The 21,442-nt window shown below is 43.4% G+C and overlaps 1 protein-coding gene across 1 annotated transcript; it reads right to left on the bottom strand.

Annotated features, from left to right (window-relative positions):
• Nucleotides 1-1,543: 1,543 nt before the first annotated feature.
• On the bottom strand, nt 1,544-20,990 carry SPG20 (spastic paraplegia 20 (Troyer syndrome)). Its single transcript, XM_015419593.1, has 8 exons — nt 20,926-20,990; nt 17,602-18,448; nt 15,642-15,839; nt 11,401-11,524; nt 9,074-9,268; nt 6,265-6,423; nt 6,080-6,170; nt 1,544-2,787 (listed from the first exon to the last, which is right to left on the bottom strand). The coding sequence occupies exons 2-8, from the start codon at nt 18,415-18,417 to the stop codon at nt 2,598-2,600; spliced, it is 1,773 nt and encodes a 590-aa protein (XP_015275079.1). The 5' UTR covers nt 18,418-18,448; nt 20,926-20,990; the 3' UTR covers nt 1,544-2,597.
• Between the last annotated feature and the right edge of the window lie 452 nt (nt 20,991-21,442).

Raw genomic sequence — 21,442 nt, 5'->3', positions numbered from 1 at the left:
CGTGGAAGAGAATAACAGAAAGGGACAGATGAATCTTTCTGGGGAGAGAGTTCCAGAATTTTGAAATATTACAATTGTCATTCTTTTTAAATAGAGGACTATTACAACCAATTCTTATGTTACAGTATAGTGGGCTACTAGATTACCAATAGGTTTGAAAGAAAATGCCCTGTCCTTTTAATAGAAGCTTAGAAATGTTGAAGTTTTTCATGGCATGGAGATAACTATCATGTCCCAAATAACATCCTATTAAACAGCCCATTAAACCTCTATTAAAGCAACAGGACACTTTTTTCTCCAGGCAGTTGGTAACCCTGTGGGCCACAGTTATCCAGCAATGAGGAAATGGGCTCTGTGCATGCTCAAACTCTGTGGCATAGCAACAGTCAAGCAGATGCCTCAAAAAGTGTTCTCATACAAAGATAGTAGCAATTGTCATCAGCTGACAGATAAACTGCATTTGAAATTAGAAGTTCCATGTGTGATAGCTGTTAGTGGAATTATATTAGCATGAGCAGGCTGCATACACATGGAGGGGAGGCCGCTTTAGGACACAGTTCACACAAGGCTTTTTGCTTTAAAAAAAAGAGTCAGATACTCTTTGTTGGTAGAGAAGTCCATTCTGAGGTAGAATGCCTAAGCCTAAAATGGAGAGAGATTCTGAGAGCACATATTGTGACATGGTCTCAGCTTGTAAGAAATAGTCAAACCAAATGTAAAGGGGTGTGTGCGTGTGAATGGCTTGCAGTTTGGCTTTCAGGGGGGTAAAGGGGGGGGGCACAAGGAGTCCCAATGTCTCACAGGGCAGACAGAGTCCAATGGTCAGAAGAAGGCACCTCACATGGCTGAATAACAGTTCAAACTTAGAGCAACTGATCTTGTACAGCCTTGTAGTTTTTCCACTCAAAAGAGGGGCTCTGGCTTCCAGAACAAGATGATCTTGACAAACAGTGCTCAAACTAAATAGCAGGAAACAGGGACCCGAGTACTGCCTGCTTCCATGTCAGGATGTGTTGACCAGTCAATATTTAGTCCTGCCGAGTTGCCTCATTTATTTTTTTTTAGTAGCGACATGTAAAAATAACAGCATCATTATCTTGCATCCAGGTTTCTTTGAAAATTAGGGTTGTTATGATACAGGCTGAAAGAACAAGCAAGAAGGGTGTGTAATAGAACAGTTGTTTCCTGATGCAGTGAGATTTAAAAAGATTAGTCGTAGGACTTCTGACACCTAAATGAAGTAGGCATTTTTTTAAATGCTGCATCAGCTCTGTGTCTTTGCTGACCTGAGAAGCAGCAACTCAGCAGGGATAGCTTACCCCATCACTGTGCCTACGAAAACAACCTGCCTATCAGCTGTAAAAGGCCCATGGCCAAAATTAGGGACAAAGATGATACACCTCCATGGACACAAGAATCCCAATTATCCCACATATGCAAAATGAAAACATATGTGTTTCCCAGTTCCCTTCCAACATCACTCAATGGCTTGTATGTAGTCAAATAAAGATGCAAACAACAACAAAATTCAGTTCAAGTTTATTTGCAGTTTTTAAATTCCTAAGAAAGCTCAGTCGGATTTTGATAAATTAGCCGCTTAACCAGTGGATTTATTCTCAAGCAATACCCCAGCATTTGGCATCCGTGAAAGCTCTCAGTGAACTCACATCAAACTAAAGCAAGGGTATGTTAATTAATTGACGATTCCCATATTAATAGCAACTGACTGTTTATATTAGCTGTAGAACACAGTAAATATTTAACCATATACAATGTACCACATGTCAGACACAGAGCAGCAATTTTCACTTGTGTGTTAGAGATCAAACCTGCAACACAGAGATTAAAGCTTTTATGCTGAGCCTACCATTCTCTCTAGTACAGCTTTAGCCTCATTTAAACCAAAAAAACTCTTCCCACAATCAGGCTGGATGAGGCAAATTTACAAGTGGGATTAGGTCTGCCCATCAACACAGGAGTGACCTGCCAACTCCAGAGAAGTCCAGGACTTTGCAGTTTGGTTAACTTCCTGTAACACTAATGGGAGAAATAGCAATATTTAAATCTTTGGTTCATTACAAGTGTTGAGAGAACTAAATCTGCATTTAGCAGAAACTATATTTGAAAAGCCTACACTATTTTCAAAGGAGCTTATTTAGCCAGTGAGGTTTGTGTAAACCAAAAGTAGTGCATACAGTTTGATCAGACTTTATCTCAGCAACCATTAATATTATTAACTATTCCAGATATCTTTTTGCCTATAAATAAGGTTAAAAAAATAGTCCCACTATACACAGGTCTCAACATAGGTCTCAACTGTAATTTAACACTAGTATGAAAAAAGTTTGAGAGCCTTCCTCTTGTAGAAGCTTAGTGATAATGCCAATTTCCATTTCTTACAGAAATACTGAGATGGTTGTTGCAAGGATAGAATGAGACATTCATTCCAGAAGAGATTCCTTTGGGAAAAAAACATTGGGAATTAGTCCAGAAGTATTAGAGTTAGAAAAATAAAGGGGAACATCTGTTAATAGTTCATTTCTTTTAAATAAATTACACCACTTTTAAGGCTTCAGGAAATACATCCACAAGAGTCATCACTGTCCATCTTTTTTCTTCTCTTTTTCTATAATTTTGTATTCATCCAGCACTGCATGGCCCGTCTCCTTTGCAGTTTTCTTCACTATGGCTTTGATACCAATATTGTCGATATTAAAAGCCGTCACACCCACATTGATGGCAGAATTCACTGCATTGTCTGTCGCACGGCCAGCATCCTCCCCATACCTTTAATGTCAATAAGGAACACGTCAATGGAGAGGACAGCATTTCTATACTGCTATGGGAAACTGCACAGCCACCCATTCCCAATGGCCAGTTCAATATTCATTGTGTAGAAACCTGAAAAAGCTATGAAGACTGCAAGACGAAATTCAGCCCAATCTTCCCAAAGCAAAAGTTCTGAGTGGCACAGAAAAACAGCAATTGAAGAATACAACCCTAACTTCACATGGCTGCTAATCTGTCTCAGATGAAATTAAATCCCTTTCCCCCTTGCTTCAGAAATTGTTTTTATTCTTTCCTTGGGGATACATTACTCTAAACAAATGCTTATACCATGCTGTGAATAAGATTTATTCTGCTTCTGAAATTATGTTCTGTACAGAGCTGAATCTCACTTAATTTTCAGCAGTGAAGGATGAGCAATTCCAGCACTATTCTGCTGTGTACTAGACAGAATGTTTTAAATGCCAGGATCTATCACTGAAGTTCCATTTATGTACATTACACTGAGACAAGACAAAACTACTCAAACAAGGTTTAAAGATTCATACTAGAAATACAAACATCCTAAAATCTTAAATTAGAAGCAAAATCAGTTCTGAAGAATGCCAAATTTTACTTGGTTAGTTAAATCCTGAAGTTCACTATGTGTTTAGTAGCTTCTGAATGTTAGTTGTACAGAGGTTGAATAGCTCTTGTTTGCTTGAGGGGTAATCCACTATGTTTTAAAGCCAAAATATTAAATGCTTTCCTGTAGAGGCTTCTTACTGCTGCTGGTAATCAAGGGAACTACCAAGAGTCAGCTATAGTCTTATACCCATTTCAGAAAATATACTGAAGCAAGTGGGAAAAACAACACATGCCTTAAATTGCCTGCTGACAGAGCAGCAACCTTATAATTAATATTAATTTGCCAACCACAGCAAGTCAATCATTGGCTGGATAGTAAACAGCAAAACATTTTCAATTTGATTAGTTTCATTAATGTCGTAATAAGCCATTACCACCAATATGAAAAAGCAGAAATTACCGCAATGCCCGATTCATACACTACCAAATGTAGCAGTAAGAGTATTCACACCATCTCAAAAATAGTTTTTGTACTTAACTACAATATAATGTCAGAGCCACTGCTAGATTATATTTTGAGTTTATAATATTTGTGCTGCAAACATTTTATGGGTTAAATATTACTCTCTTGTTTGATTTCTCAACTCATGTTAATATCCTAAATTTAAGCTTTATCTGAATTGGCTCTTCCGGGTTTAAAGTAAATCATAGTACAAGCCATTTTTTGTTACCTCATTTCTTGTTCAAATATTTCTATAATAGAGCTAATGTGGAGATGTGATAGCAAAAGTAAAAAAAAGCTGCCCAGTATCTACAGGAATGTATAATGCGCAACTGACTAAATCTGAAATTTGTGATCTGTTATGCTGTTGGGAAAGTAAATGTCTAAATACGCACAAGCGAGCAAACAAGGCAAGTCTTGTGTATGAGACAGACTTCTGATGTGGCCTTCTCTTGCAAATTTGTCCACTGCCCACCTAACAATCTGCTAAATGAAGTTGATGTAGGATTTTATAGAAGCACAAGACAGTATTATATAAGCACAAGAGATGGGGTGAATCCTCAAAGAATGCAGGTTAGTAGTATACAACTGCAAGTTACTTATTGCTTTTCACTCTTAGTGGCCACTGAAAGCTGATCTCCATTTTTCCTATTTTTAAATCTAAAAATAAAAACAAAAATTAACATGAATTTTAGAAGCAGAGGTCTCCTTCAGCTTTTCTAGGGAGAAATACTTCCATTTACTGAGATGCACCAGTATTCCCACATGAAATAGATGCAGTGTGAACTAGCAGCAGAATTACAGTGGGAAATGCCCAGTGAATCCTGGTTAAGGAGCCAGCTTTATAAGCCAAGCAAAAGATTTTCCAAACTGGCAGCCTTCACTTCCCAAATTTCCCACTTGGCCACCCATGCCAACCAAAAACACTATAATGCAACCCAGAATCACAGAGTTGGAAGGGATCTCCAGGGTCATCTAGTCTAACCCCCTGCACAATGCAGGAAATGCTCCACACCCCCAGTGACCACTGTTCCACCTATTACTAAACCCTCATTTTCCCCTTCAATTAATCTTGCATCATTGCAAGCCAATTAGCTATTTCCAGACCTCTACTCCTGCTCCTGACAACCAAGTCACCTTCCTCATATAATTGTTACTTCCACTTGCAGGAAGTGCATGAAACACAGCCATTACGGCCTCCTTTTAATTCCTCTTTGGAATGTAAACAATCAGTACTATCTGAGCATTAATTGTCCATGAGTTGTTACTTCCACTTGCCATTACTGCCTCCTTTTAATTTCTCTTTGGAATGTAAACCTGAGCCTACGTACAGTACTATCTGAGCATTAATTGTCCATGGTATGGAGATACATTCCCCTGAAGAAAATGGCTGCTTTGAGAGTTGGATTCCATGGCATTATACTCAGCTGAGACCCCCCCTGCCCTCCCCAGGCTCCACCCCTAAAATCTCCATGAATTTCCCAGCCCAGAGCTGGCAACCCTATGCAAATACGGAGATGTTTCTTTACTCAGCTCACCCCTTGCATGGAAATATATGCACCCTCAAGCTCTGAAGGAAGGGGGTAAGCAACAACCTACTTTGAACTAGGTTATACCTCAGAACAAACAAACAAAAAGATGGGGAACATTTATTCTTACCTCAGAACAAACAAAAAGATGGGGAACATTTATTTGGTGGTATAATTAACCACTTTTATCATACTGGCTCTACTTAGCGTGTCAGGCTAGGATCTGAGAATCTCAGGTTCAAATGCCCACTCTGCCTTGGAAGCTTGCTGAGTGACTTTGGTCCAGTCACACACTCTCAGCCTAACCTACCTCACAGGGTTGTTGCAAGGACAGAATGGAGAAGAAGAGACTGATGTAAGCTGCTTTGGGTCCCCACTGGGGAGAAAGGCGGAGTATAAATGAAGTAATCAAACATGTCATTGCTGGTGTCCGTTAACTAGAATGGATCTACTGGGTAATGGAAGAACTAGCCGTTAACAATGACAACTCTGAGCATTTAAAAGCAGGGCTGTCATAATCCCATGGAAAGAGAGAGAAAAATAGTAGCAGAAGTGGTGCTGAACCCTTCCCTCTTCCTGCCTCTCTGCAAGCACTTTTTGCCCAGTCAAGTTCACCTCTAGCATTGGATCTGGGCTGATATTCATGCACAACCAAAACCAATTGCACAGCAGACAGAAAAAAAGGTGAACTTACTTGTGCGTGACAGTCTGAACCGTCTCCTGAGATACACTTTTAGCAATGCACTTCGCAGAACCTTCCAGACCCAGCCAGATCGTGGAAAACCCTGCAAGCAAAATCAATTTATCGGAACCGAAGTTAGCGGGGGGAAAGAAACAGGACTTACAGAATACAACAAAGCAGAGTTATTTTTATGTTACCTTGAACTCCGCTTGCAGCTACCACTAGAGCTCCATCCAAAGTAGACTTCCCATCTTTGTCTTTCTTAAGGGCATCTGGAACCAGTTTGCTTCCATGCTTCTTGACGTGAGGGGCTAACTCTCTTCCAACACAACTTGCAATAGAACACAAGCTTTCAACTAAAACAGAAAATAACTGGCATTTACATTGCATGTTTTTGTTAAATAGTGCATCCCCTTAATTTTGTTCATAGCTCATTTTGTTCATAGCTCATCCCCTCAATCATTTTCTTTTTTTTTAAACCCCCGAAGGGATATTTTTATTATTTTTTCATAAGACTATATAACTACAAAGAAATATAGGGAGGGGGACTACAACTATGGATAAAGAAAAGAAACCCATACTAACTAAAAACCCAAGAGAAGATCATATCCGTGTTAAACTAAATGATAGTAATTAAAGTGTTAGTAAAACAATATACTTGTAAAGTTCTTGTTTTTCACAGCTTCTATGTTAATGTTAGTTATTATGACAGAACTTTCTGAGCATCTTCTTTACTTCAAAAGGCGATTTTCAAAGTCCTTCTGCCTTTACTTCGGTTTTCTATCTCTGAAATCGTATACAACTTTCATTGCTCCCGCACCCGTTTCTACCGCAGAGTCCTCTGGAACAGATGAGGACTCTGGGTGGCAGAGTCACTTGATTTGGTTTCTTCATCTTTGGATTCTTCCCCCGATCCCAGCTGACGTCTCAAGAATTCCTTGGCTTTAAAAATGGAGTCAATCTTCTCTCTTTTAACATTAATTTTAAAGATGACACCTTTGGGGATTGCCCACCGGTACTGAATTCCATTGGTTTGAAGAAAAGAGATTAAATCCTTATAGCTTTTCCTCTTTTGACGAATTTCAAATGGAATGTCTTTTAAAGTCTTAATGGTTGTATCCCCCAATTTCAGTGGAGTTGCTGAGGTTGCCTTTAATATAACATCTCTGGTCTGTCTTCTTGCAAATCTGACCACAATCTCTCCAGGCAGGCTATTTTGTTTAATATAATTGGAGTAAGCCCGATAGGCAGTCTCCATATCTTTTACTATTTCATCTGCTGGTAAGCCTGTTACTGGAGCAATAATCTCGCCCAGAGTCTTCTTCAAATCTTCTTTTTCAGTTTCAGGAACTCCCTGGAATCTGAGAATCATGTTGGCCTTTTCCATTTTCAGCTGTAACACGGTTTTCTTGGAGGTTTTGTTTTGTTTCCACATCTCCCATTCTTTTCTTCATTTTCTTGTTTGCCGTGTCCATCTCTGTAATTTTCTCAGTCGCATGCTCCACTTTCTTCTCCGTTTCTGCCAGCTGGCGCTGCTGTAGAGTGAAGTTTTGGTTTAACAAGGCCAGTTGCTGGTTAATACCATCGAGTTGCTCCATCATCGGCTTGAGCATATCTGTTAACATCTTCATGACGTCTGCTCCCTCTTCCAGTTTTGGGCTCTGACTGCTCGGTGCTTTCGCTTTTAACTTTCCTCGGGAAGCTGCCATTTTACAGTTTTTGTTTACAATTTCAGACCGCTTTGCAAGGGCTCAAAAAACTCGTCGGCTCACTATCGGCACTCACGTAAATCTCTCAAAATAACCCCGCTGTTTACTTCCTCCCTTCCCCCTTCAATATGTTTATCTGTCCATGACCTTAAGAGGGCTTTTGCGCTTAAGAGGGCTTTTGCCCTTTTTGCGCTCTGCTTTTCCCACTGGGGGGGTAATTTGTTTTTTAAAATACTCCATTTACTTTGAACTCACATTCATTGTTGGTCATTATCTCTGACCTCACTCACATCATTTGTTATTCCGATCGATCTCCCGCGCTTGTCCCGGTCAAATTAGCTTGTGCCCGAAGGCCACACAACGGCAGGACTGTCAGGGCGGAGGGAAGCCTAGATTCTCTGGCATTGAGCCGTCGAAGAGGCTAACCCTCAAAAGCCCTCTTGGCCTAGAGCCTTTCACAAAGGCTCCACGGGGATGCCACTTGAGGTAGCACCCCTCCATGCCGCTGGTGTGCTAATCACTCCCCCGAGGTCCGGGAAGAGCGACCACCATCGCCCATCCACAAACCGGAAGTCCCCCTCAATCATTTTCCATGGCGGAGGGAGCTGCTGTGAAACTGCAGAAGTATTCCCACTCATTCTTACAGCAGCCCAGATAATGTAGGATGATAACCCAATTTCTAACTGGAAACAGAACAGATCATGTACTGAACAGGTCCATTTTTTTTAAGATACCCAGAAGTCCCCTATTGGGAATATTTCAGTCTGAGCTGAGATCCCGTTCTTTTCCATCACACTATGTTCACTACAGAATCCGAACTACAACTGCTTGATGCAATATTTGATGTATGGCAGGAGAAACACAAGTCACCGATTTCAATCAACATTTTAGCACTATTTATTAGCCAAGAACTAAGGACTCCAAGACAAACAGCCTAATAGTATTGATGCAATTTACTACCAATCACACCCACCCATCTGTGAGGTATCTTTTAAAGTCAAAGTCAGATGAACTACTCTGTATCCTTTTTTAAACAAAGGCTGAAAAAACAGAGCATACCATAATTACCTATTCACTCTTTCAATGGAAACTTGAGTTAAGACACTAAAAGATATTAGGTTTTGCAACTATGGAATCCACCTACAGAGCTTTCTAGAGTGACCGGTTAGGTTCTCCCATTACAGGTACGGACAGCAGTTTCCTTGGTCAGTTCCTGCCAGTCAGAAACACATGCAAAAAAAGATGACATCTACAGAGTGAACCGTTTCCTTTTTACATTTAGATGCACACGTCTTACCTAAGAACTGGCTGACTTTTACCGCACCTCCTGTAGCATGCTTTGCTACTTGCAGCCCCTTTGCTACGGTTGGGTTAACTTGTACGGGTTTTTGCTCTGGCTGAATGTGTTCTCGCAGTTTAGATGCTCCTGCGTGGATTGCTTTTCCAGTATATTCGGCTCCTTTGGCCAGACCCCAGCTCACCCAGGAGGCTCCTTTGGGACACCAAAGAATGAATGAACTTAAGTGATACAGTAGCAAAGTCAAGAAAGGTTTTTGCTCTGGCTGAATGTGTTCTCGCAGTTTAGATGCTCCTGCGTGGATTGCTTTTCCAGTATATTCGGCTCCTTTGGCCAGACCCCAGCTCACCCAGGAGGCTCCTTTGGGACACCAAAGAATGAATGAACTTAAGTGATACAGTAGCAAAGTCAAGAAACGCTCCCTGAAAAACCATCTCCTCAGACACAATGTTGTTGGGGGGTTTTTTTTTTGGGGGGGACATACTTTGACCTCTCTCCCATTCATTTCAGTGAAGCATAATCCCCCTTCCTGCAGGCAGACCTGGAAAAGTCATGATAGGAAATCTTCCCTTGTTCTCAGCAGTAGAGCTACAGCTTCTTCTCAAACTGCAAAGCATCCGTCTCCTGACCGGTGCCACAGGACAGGGCTCCCCAGACCCCATGAACAAGGCACTGCTCCCCCCCCCCCAATGCCAGTCTACTGGGTGACCTTAGACCAGCTTAACCTACTTCAGAAGGCTGTTGCAAGAACAAGTGTGTGCATGGGGGGGGGGAGAAATGCCAGTCTAAACTCTTTGGGGGTAAGGATGGAATAAAAATGCAATAAAATGAGACCTGCGATTGCACCTGGTGCTGGTAGCAGAGCATGCTTTCTCTCCCACACATTCTGAGCCAGAAGAGACCACACTGCACAACTGCAACAGCACTCTGTCACCACCTGACCAGGCAAGAACTGTGCACACATTCTTTTTTTGTCTATAGAAAAGCTGACACCATAGCCATAAGGAGCACTGCTCAAGAGCACGCTGGAACAAAGGCTATTTGTGCTCGAAAAGGAACCGAGCATCCATGTGGTTGGTATGGGATAGCTTCAAAAGCTAAAGAAGCAAACAGTAGAATTCTGGACCATATTGCTTCAGATTGTGTGTGTGTGTGTGTGTGTGATCTCTTCTCATCCTTTCCCACGGTAAATGTTCTCTACATGCACAGTAAACAAGCACAGCTGCAGAGACTGGCACTTTTATTACAGCAGTAAGGTTTTATGTGGGTGGATATTAATAAAATGAGTCTCTCAACCCACAGCCTGAAGTCTCAGAGGCGAGAACCACCACCCCAGTTTGCGTAACGTGCAGACGGATTCTAAGCTTGTGGGGGCCTGACCAGGTAGAATTCACTCTTCCCCTGGACCGTTAGATCGCATACAGGAAAATGGCTTCAGCTGCAAGGCCCTTGGGGCAACTATATAAGCCATTAGGCTCCTCATGGGAACCCAAGACTCTCTCTGACCAGCCTACATGGCTCAGATGCACACAACAAATGCATGTATGGAGGTAACTTCGAGAAGCAGCACCATTATTTAACTGCCATCTTTTGGAAGATGCTTCTGAGAGTACAAGCTAAAAAGAAGGCTGCTACCACTAATATGCTAATTAATTTAAAATTTCATATTTTTTTCATTGTCCTCCTACCCTAGGCCACATTGATTTAAAAGATTAACATGGAACACTATGCTGTTCCCAGAGAGAGCACCAAGCCAACTCAGGAACGGTTTCTGCTCTTTCTAAACAACAGTAAATTTCAGTACGGGTAAACTATAATGTCAGTAATAAGACAGCAATCACCAGTCATAGTGCTGAATCGTCTATGAATAAAATACATTTATTGCACATTTATTGCCCTGTGCACCAAACAGAATATTCAAGGTGGTTCCCATATAAGAGAGAAAAACCATCCGGGAACTGGATCCAAGGGAAATTTCTGCTGAGGAAAAAGCATGGGGGGAGGGGGAGCATAACAACTGTCACTGACTCCCCCCCCCTTTGCACTTGTAGACCTCTTACTCCCTCCCTTCCCATGCTGTTCACAGGGCTTCGCTATCCCACAGGAGCTGCATTCCAGGGAGTGTTTTCAACTGCTGCAGCAAGAGAGAAGCAGGAGACCTGTTCCTCTGACAGAAACCCCCTCTGTTAGCAGAGATTTTTTGTGGGATCCAACACGATGCATCTCAGAGAACACAGATTATGCACATCTTTTAGAAAGAAACATGTTCCTATGCAATCTTCAAAACAGATTAACTGTAACCATTTCAGGATACTAAACGAAGGTACCTGATAAGATTCCATGGGCGACTTTCTCACTCCAGTCAGGTATTGCTCTTGCCCCCTCTTCAGGTTCTGGTTGAATATGCACAGTCTGGCGGAGGTTGATCACATCACTGGAAGCCTCCGCTGGCTAAAGGAGGACACATCCCAGGGAGCAGCAAAATCAAAAGCCAAGGTAAAATTGGCAACACGGGAAGAACCAAGTTCACCTACTGATATTTGCACTATGACCATCAGTTTCTCCTCTTTTTTTCTCCCTACAGAAAACCAAACTCATAGACACCACATTACAGCAAAATAAAAAAAATGATCTTAAATCATTTTTCAGCTGTGGCTCTTGCCCTCCGCTACAGCTTTCCTGTGGAGATCAAGAGATTGCCCCCCTTGGCCCACTAGGTGCCCTATTTAAAGGGGAGGGGGCTTGAAACTGGGTAACTTGTCACGAGCAGTAAGTACTTTAATCTGGTTGTTTCTTAAATCATTTTTCAGCTGTGGCTCTTGTCCTCCGCTCCGCTACAGCTTTCCTGTGGAGATCAAGAGATTGCCCCCCTTGGCCCACTAGGTGCCCTATTTAAAGGGGAGGGGGCTTGAAACTGGGTAACTTGTCACGAGCAGTAAGTACTTTAATCTGGTTGTTGTTATCTATGTTTTAATTGCTACACTGTCCGTACAAACAGGTTTTTCTAAGCCGCTGTTGATGGTGGGCTGTATTTTTTGAAAAAATAAAAATAAATTCAGTATTAAGACAAGCTGTATTATATTAAGAGTTGTATTATACCCCTTTGTTCAGGGAGCCAAGCCTGGAGCATGCGGCTCTTCGTGGAAATTTACTCCTTCAGAGATTTTCCCATCTCAAACTTACAGGTAACAAAAGTGCATTAGCATCTTGTGATGGATATTTGTCTACTAGCATAGCAAAGAACAGGACCAAGCTCAACTGTGAAGATGGCCTTTGCTAGCAAGGCTACCCAAAGATTTTACAATGGGGATCAGACATCAGACCAGGGTTTAAAAGGCTGCACCACAAAGATGATTAGACAAGGACATTGTTAATAATTATTTTAACATATTGGGAGGAAGGGGATGGAAGAATGAACCCAACTAGCTGTGCCACAGTTTTATATAGTCACTCCTCTCATATTTCAGCACCATTCTGGTGTTCATTCCAACAAAAAATTAGTCTTTCCAAAAGAAGCTTCTCTGGGGCAAGAGGCATGAAGGTCTTGCTTCAGAATGCTCAATCTAGGGGGATTTTTAAAATTCCAATGTAACATGACATTTGAAATCAACTTTTTACAATATATCGTAGGAAAGTTAACAAGAGATTTCCACCCCACTCCAACCCCCTGTACATGCTTGGCTGCCATCCTATCTTGTATACGTTTCCCAACAAGTGCTTAACAATTACAAATAGCCTCTATTACTAAAAGGATCAGGAGAGAAATATAAATTTCTGGGTATATATAGATCACTGATTGATCCCTCTATAAGTTCCTTAAGTAAATCACTGTGTAATGGGAATAGGTATTTGGTGATACAGCAAAACTTTGCCAGCCATGGACACATCCATGCACAATTGGTAGGCACAGCCTCCACAGGTTTCTTAATTTTGCAGTTCATAAGAGTAACAACGCAGTCCTAAGAACGTTTTCCTGGGAGTAAGCCCCAATAAATACACCTGAGTAGGATTCTGAGCAGACCTGTTTAAGATTGCTCTCTAAGATACCGTTCCCCATTTTGATAAGTTTCAAAACATTTGCTAAATAGGATACATTGTGCAGACATTATGCAGAATTTGTTTGAGCAACAAGAAGTATAAAAAAAGAGCCACTCTAAGCTACAACCCTTTAGGCCTCCTTCCCCACTGAAACTAAGCCTAAGCACAAGTAAATGAAATTAATTCACGCTCTCCTCCTTATTTCCCTTATTTCCCCTTATTGTAAGCTTCTCAGGGCAGGGACTAGCGCCTCATACCATGCCAAGCATCATGCTTATGGGGTAATGCAACAATAAACAATTTGCCACTGACCAACAATAAAAGCCACCTCATACCAGGGCAGACTGGCCATTTAGCTTACAGGGAAATCTCCCAGTGGGCCATGGCCCTCGAGGGCTGCTGGTGGCCAGAGACAAGCACAACCAAGCACCATCACCAACTCTCTCAGAACCTCAGGGGCCACTTGGCTCAGGCCTTTTACGGGCAACAGTAGTTGGTGTCAGATCCCCAGTTGCCTTTTCCTGCACTGCTGCCCATTGTCAGGAGAAAGCCCTGGGTGAGCTAATACCCATTGTTTGCACTGCTGAGCGACCCTGCAGCACTGGCTTGCCACAAGGGCCACGCAACTTGGTTTGCTCCAGGGCCACTTTCACTTCCCAGTCCGCTCCTGCCTCATAGGTTTTTAGAAAGGAGCTTTATAAGACATTGGAAAGACAAAGTGTTATTAACCAACAGGACCAAGAATCAGCAATTGCCATTTGTCAAGTCAGTAACTGCTAACTGACAGGACCTGGCTGGTAGACCTTCCTCAAATACATTTGTTCCAGTACATAGGAACAGATCTGGTTAATAGTTGCGACTTCTCACCACTAATCAAAAAGGAAGAAAGATCTGCACGAAAACTCAACTACACCTTGGGCTCATGTCTCACAATCTGTGCCCAACTCTTCAAGCCAGTGTGATGCAAAAGTCACACAGCTGGACTAGGATTGAGAAGACATGTCATTAAACTTTGACACTTTGAAGAGTCTCTCCCAGTTGAGTTACATGCATTTAATGTTAGGCATGCATTCAAGAAATAACAGTTTTCTCAACATACAGTGTAGCAATACACACAAGAGAATCATGTTTTTAATGGTTTAATATTTTGTTGGCCAACGTCAGCAATGTGTGTGTGTGGGGGGGGGTTGCTAGTTGCGGCCATGTACATTTCACAATAAATAAGTGACAGAGCACAAAGGCATGCCCAACCTAGCCTGATCTCACCAGATCGCAGAAGCTAAGGCAGGCCTGACCCTGGTTAGTATTTGGATGGGACACCCCTAAGGAAGTCTATGGTCGCTATGCAGAGGCAGGCAATGGCAAACTACCTCTGTTCATCTCTTGCCTTGAGGACCCTCTGGGGTCACCGTAAATCAGCTGTGCCTGGATAGCACTTTCCACCACCACCACAAAGGCAACTTGTATTTCTTAAAAATAACATACATCAGCTCGGTAAAAATCTGCACCACTGCTACTTAAAACCACAGCCCTAAAGTTTACCTGGACTCTGAGATCAGATCTCTGTTTTAACAGATCCTCAAAAAGCTCTTTGTAAAATCCTGTGCATGATGGTAACCCTATTTCCTCATGGGATCCTGGAACCTGTGACACCATATCAAGGGCATTAATAGATTCACAAAATTTGAAGGCTCAACAAGGAATCTGTTCCACACTGCTGTGCAGTAACAGGTTATCAAAAAGCGCAATGACTGACCCTTAAGAATGGCATGCAGGTGAATTCATGCATTAGCACAGCTCTCTTTAAGCGTTTGTAAGACACACACCAACAAGTAACTGCAGGATCAGGCCGTTCATAATGATATGGCCTATTCTGTGGTAGATATAAAACTTATTTAGGGTAATGCCAATTTTATTACATTAAAATGACATAAAGGATATTTAATTTTTTTAATTTGCAAGTTGTGTTAACCTTTGAATTATAAATGCAGATTTTTAGCAGCAAGTTTGCTTCTGATAACTTTTATCAGCTAGATTTCCCATCGACTTAAAGCAGAATTTTCTTTGTTAAATTCATAAATCTTGCAATATTTTTTCCTCTGTAAACATTAATGAGTAGCCAGGGATCCCACTGCATTTCAAGTTACCATGTCTAACTTTAAATAACTTTATCTTCCGCACTCACAGTAACTCGGTTTTGTCTATACCAATAACAGCAACTAACCTAGTCACTATATTTCTCCACCCGCCACCCCATCTCCAGGAGCTGCAGTAGTACTTCTTAGGACAGCTTTATTAGCCCCAACCTTCCCAGCACGCCACACTGGAAATGTATTCGCAATCAAATTTCCACTTTAAAATGAGCCATGTTCTACATTCCTAAGGGAATTCTGTGCATTGGTGATACTGACATTCATTTTTGGTGCTCCAGGAACCCAGACTATGTTAACATCTCGCCACTGTCACCCTGCGATACTTGTGTCTGATTTTAACTTGTTCTGTCAGACAATGATCTAATGCTGGTATTTACCTGCACTCTAAGGTCAGACATCTGCTTCAGCAGATCTTCAAACAGTTCTCTGACACCAGCTGGGAGTTCCGAAGATAACACTACTCCCACGTAGGATCCTGACACCTGCGACATCACGTCAGGGAACATGTACACTCCAGTGCTGCAGGACAGAACAGGCGACTGAGAGCACATCAGAGGATATATCCAGTCACAAACCTGCAAGAGAGATACCCAAAGACAATTTTAACTGATCACTGTCATTTTCAGTGAGTCACACATTAGCAATTATGGGCTTTGCTGTTTCAGTGACAAACACCGGAGGATCAGCATACAGGGCTGGGTATAAACAAACCTAAGAGTTGCAAAATGATCTATCTGCCTCCAGTGTTTTGATATGCTGTTGTCAAAGGGGCCCACTAGTCACATTTGCAAAGATACTTTCAGCTTTGTACAAGATGTAGTTTTTGTTGTACAAAATGGAGTTGCAAAAGCATTTAATGACAACGTTGGTGCTAAGACTCCTTTGTGTCTCAGATACCAGCTTATGAACATGGCCCAATTCCTGGAAGCACTTTTGCATATTAAAATTACTTGCCATTAGTTCCAGAGAGACTAATAGAGATGGTGAAGCTGCTATGTTCCAGTTCTACCATGGCCACCAGATCACACGCATTCGCTCATATAATATTGGATTCACCACCATGAATAGCCCTTTCTCTGTGTTTTCCAATGCACACTAAAAACTAAATCCTATACCTGACAATGATGCATGCAAATGGCTGCACAGATTTTACACAGATTTCTAAGGAACTACTATGTGGTACATCACTGCATGAAGAAACCCTACTTTAAAAAAACAATGGAAGAAGTTAAAATGGACCATTTTGATTTTTAAAAGCTTATCAGCTCTTTGGAACTCTGAGCCTCTATGAAAGAGCCAAAACATTTTCTCCAAACAGTAATCTGGCAATTCAACATACATTTCAGCAGCTGAAGAAGACCTCTGCTGCTGAATCCCTAGACATTGCACAGGATGCTGGGCCACTTTATAAGTTTCACACCAAGTTTGAGAAGGACACTGGCTAGGCCAGCTGGCCTACTCTGCTGCCCTGCATGAATTGAATGTACATAACAGAACAATTGTCAGGTTTTTTTCTCCCTGAAAAACTGGCAATGGAAACCAATTTTCAGGGTAATCTGTGCAGAATTACTAAACTTCTCACTCAAGAATCTATGGTAGTTATCCAAGGAATCCCAGGATTTCCCTAAGAGGAGTTTGAAAGCCACTGTCCCAGTGCAGCACAAGGAGAACACACAGTCTTTTGTTTTCCAATCAACTATTGGCTACCTTGTGGATTTATGAGTTATTTACTTTATTTATACCCTGCCATTCTCGGGACTAGGGACCCAAAGTGAATTACGGTGTTCTCCTCTACTCCACTTTATCCTCAGAACAAACTTGTGAGGTGGGTTAGGCTGAGAATGTGTGACTGGCCCAAGGTCACCCAGCAAGCTTCCATGGCAGAACGGGAAGTCAAACCCAGGTCTCCCAGATCCTACCCCAAAACCTCTAACCATGCTGGCTCCCAAACGGAGGCTGCTGCTGTCACAGCACGTTCTAGGTGTTACCCAGAGGTCATTTCGGGGGGGATCGCGGGGGATCGCAGTGCCCCCGGGTGAGGTGCAGGGGGCGGGGCACATGACGAAGCCCCGCCCCCTGCTTCCGGCCGCCCCGCTTCCGGCCCTCATTCAGCCAGGAGGAGGCAGGAGAAGAGGGAGGGTAAGTTGCTTCCTCCCTGCCTCTCCCCACCCCTGCCTGCCTGGGGCCAGGGAGGGCCTTGGCAGGGCTTCCTCACACTCCCGCCGGCCTTGCAGGTCCACCGCCGGGCCCCTGATGTCAGGGGGTGTGGCATATGCTAATGAGTTATGCTAATGAGTTCCCCTAGCTCTTTTTCTATGAAACGACCCCTGGTGTTACCTGAAGAAAAGCAGGGGGACGATTCTGGGCCCGAGCTTCTTCACTGTCCAAGAACTTCACAATCCGAAGGTATCCAGGATATGAGGGAGCGCTAACTTGCCCATCGGGCGTCACGTAGAATATCTGCACCCCATGTGGAATGAGGATCAGCTCATCTGCATCCACTCCGTAATTCTGAGGAGGAGGCGGCTGCATGTTCTTGTTGTAGAAGTCGTCTCCCACAGATGAGAACTCCCCATAGTGTGTTCCATAGGACACCGTATAGTGCCCATCAGTGGCCTCTGGGGTATAAGCAGGGGGTGCCTCAAGGGGCAGAGCGACGGAAGAGGAAGGACTCTTCTCGGCAACTTGGTCTGGGCCTGCAGGTTCAACATTTGCCCCTTCGGCAGATGGCTGCAACGTTGATTTCAATGAATTAGGTACAGGAGGCCTTGCAGGCTTTTCTTTAGCAGGGATTGATGGATATAATCTAGGTTCCTCTGCAGAGGCACTCGCTGCCATGGGATTGGGATGTGCATTCTCATCTAGCACGCTCAGCCGAGCTCTAACGTTCTGCAGAGTCTCTCTCATTTTCTGCTGCATCTGCCTGACCTCATCCCACTGGGGTCCTGTGTACGCTGGACCCTGGGAAGGAATACTGACTCCCTTGATCAAGTGGTCAATCCCCTGCTTGTAATAATTCCTTGCTTCTTCCTTCTTTCCCAACTCATCTGTGTTCAGGCCTTTATTAACAAACACAAAAGCCTTCCTGTGTTCTTCTCTGATTGCCTTGATGTTGGCACTCTCTTGCATAGCTGGATCCTGCTCTTGTTCCATTACTGCAAGCTGGAGCACGGCATGTGGGTAACTGGAGACATAAAGCAGAAAAGGACACTTCAGTTAGGTGATGCATACTGCTTGGAGGCCAAAAATGTATAAACACAAACACTCAGTGATGCTGTAAGGTTGCACATAAGAAACAGAGTCTTGAATAGACACATCGAGCAATCTGTAATTACTAGGACACAGGCTGAGCTCTCTTCAAAAGAGATACCAGGGTGGAGCCTCTCTCTATTCTACCACTTCACTGAGCAAAGTTTGAAGCCTTCATCCATCCTATGGAGACTTCTTCCAGCTTTAGTGGTTCATCTTCCTCCTTAGGCTGGATTTTGGATACTCACTATTGTTGTGCATGGATGCTTAATCTCAACAAAACACTAGTATTTATGAAGGGTCTAAACCTGATGCTGATAAGATCCATTTAACCCCACGCAAGCCACTCAATAGTCTAGCAAATTGCCCTTAAGACTTTTAAAAAAAAACAACCCTCAGAACGTTCTTCATTTTTCAGGCTCTTTGACAGGCTGATCTCTTACTGGAAAACTTATGCCAGCTTTATATCATGAGCAGAATCAAGTGGTAAAACTGACCCTGGAAGGTATCACTTCGGGCTGCAGAAAACTCTTCTAGGTATATTATTTTTCTACAACTATTAATTACATTTTTGTCCTGCCTTTCCAAAAAGCCATAGTCCTCCCCTAACACCCTGTGAGGTAGGTTAGGCCGAGAGATGGTGACTGGCCCAAAGTCACCGAGGGAGTCATGCAACTGAGTGGAGATCTGAACCAATACCTCCTCAGACCTAGTCCAGCACCCTATCCACCACACTGTGCCTCTAGTGGGGGTTACTGAAGGGCGTTTCAACATGCACTCTCCCACCTAAAGTGACACAGACTACAAAAGAAAAAGAAGAGATTGGATTTATACCCCACCTTTCACTACTCGAAGGAGTCTCAGAGCGGCTTACAATCTCCTTTCCCCGCCCTCCCCACAACAGACACACTGTAAGGTAGGTGAAGCTGAGAGAGCTCTCTAGAGAACTGCTCTTGAGAGAACAGCTCTGAAAGAACTTGTGACTGACCCAAGGTCACACCAGCAGCTGCATGTGGAGTGGGGAATCAAACCCGGTACTCCCAGATTAGAGTCCACACTCCTAACCACTACACCAAACTGGCTCTCCCAGTTTTTTGGTGAATTCTAAACTCTGAACAGTAATGTTAAGAGTTAATTCTTTTATATGATGGTAGTTCCTTAGCTAAACAAGGAGGAATAAGAGCACAGCTGGAGATACACATTGTGATATAAGTATTCAGTTGTGAAACAATCCCAAGCAAATTTCACTTAGAAGCAAGTTCCACCTGGTTTAACAGGACACAGGCTGTTTGTTGCAAGCACGATTAAAATGTAACCTCATTCCCAACGCAGTTAAGCCTCTATAGTAGCATTCAATAATAGGACAGGAGATTAAAAAAAAAACACCTGTCAGTGAAAGCCACGGGGAATGCCAGCTTTCAAAATGATAAGAATGGTTTGGAGATGGGAACGCTGCCATGCCATTGTAAACTCGTGATGTTCCAGGACAGAGAGCTCTCTGTGCACCAAGGCTCTAGATTGGCTCTGAACAGCAATCAACATGCAACAGAGTTAGCTACAAAATGGGAAAACACGTCAGCAAAGGGGGGGGGAGCCTAGTCATGAGCTTAAGGTGGATTCTGGCCAGTTCGAGGGCTTCAAAGTTCATCCTCTGCTCTAGCTGGATAGGCAGATGCACTCAGGCAGCTATAATGGAACCGGAAGTCTGCCACACACACCCCCACACATACAATTGACTGATGGAAAATCTCCTGGAAAAAGACAGCTAAAAGGTATCGTATTCTATTAGGAGACGAGCAATAGCTTTCCTTGGTGGCTTCACCAAAAAGGCCATCAAGGTTGAAATTTTATGCACACTGACTTAGGAGCAAGTTTTATTAAACTCAATGGAACTTACGTTAGCGCAAACGCAGTACGAATGGGACATAAGGATGCACCCCGGCCCCGGCATACCCTTACTTGCAAGTATGCACAAACTGAGCTTACTCCTGAGAAAAACTGCATAAATTCGGACTGTAACTAATGAGCGGCGCATCCAGTTCCCAACAACTCCCACTGACAGTTGTGCACCGGCGCTACTGCAACAATTTGGCTACTCTATTTATACGCTCGCCCACCGACAAGAAACATCCCCGGGTATGCCACTGAAGCCTGGTTTCACCAATCCCTGGAGCTACTTTTAATATCGCTCAACCCCCCGTAGCAGTGGCGAAGAAGGTGCTTCTGAGCGTACGCAGAGTGCATTTTCAGATTCTCCCAGGGGACGTGAAAGATTAAAAGTGTGGAAAGGCCACCAAGAAGTTTCCCAGGCTACCGGAGGCCCCCAACCCACTTTCCAGACGTTCGCCTTCCTCTTCTTCCCTCCTCCCGACCAGCCACCCCCTCCTCTGACAGAAACCAAACACCACAAACCTCGCCGCAGCCTCTACGAAGCGAAACCGACCCTCTCGCCGCTGCTGCTGCCGGTCCTGCTGTTGTTGCTTAGGCCCCTGCTACGTCACGTGACGTGGCAGCCGCCTGCCTCTCGCTGGAAGCTTCTGGCCTTTCCTCGGCCGGTTTGGTCGCCAGGGGGTGCTCCAATCTCTCGGCTAGGGCCGCTTTGCGTCGGTCGCTTCTTTAGCTGCGTTTGCCTGTTAAAGGAGACGATGCGCGTAGGAGGTCGATCTAAGGGGCTGTGCTTCTGATCCGCGCTAATGTGAACGGTTTGGGCGTTCTCTTCCAGGCACTCATCGTTTGTGTGGAAGCTGCAGGTGGCTTTTTTCGAAGCTTTGTGTCCAGCAGAGTCGAATTATTGGGAGGAAGAATGAATCACGGCCGAATCGTAGGTCCATAGCCACTAATATTATTTTTTTTTTTTTTAAAGGGGGGGGGGGGGGCTGTCACAACATGCAGGGAGATTGACGCGGTCCCCTCGTTGATTTCTGGCCGT

Source organism: Gekko japonicus, unplaced genomic scaffold (genome assembly GCF_001447785.1).
Source record: "Gekko japonicus isolate JY-2015 unplaced genomic scaffold, Gekko_japonicus_V1.1 scaffold999, whole genome shotgun sequence".
NCBI classification, from domain to species: Eukaryota; Metazoa; Chordata; class Lepidosauria; order Squamata; family Gekkonidae; genus Gekko; species Gekko japonicus.
Note: the sequence above shows the minus strand (reverse complement) of the source record. Positions and strands in the feature narration are given on the sequence as shown.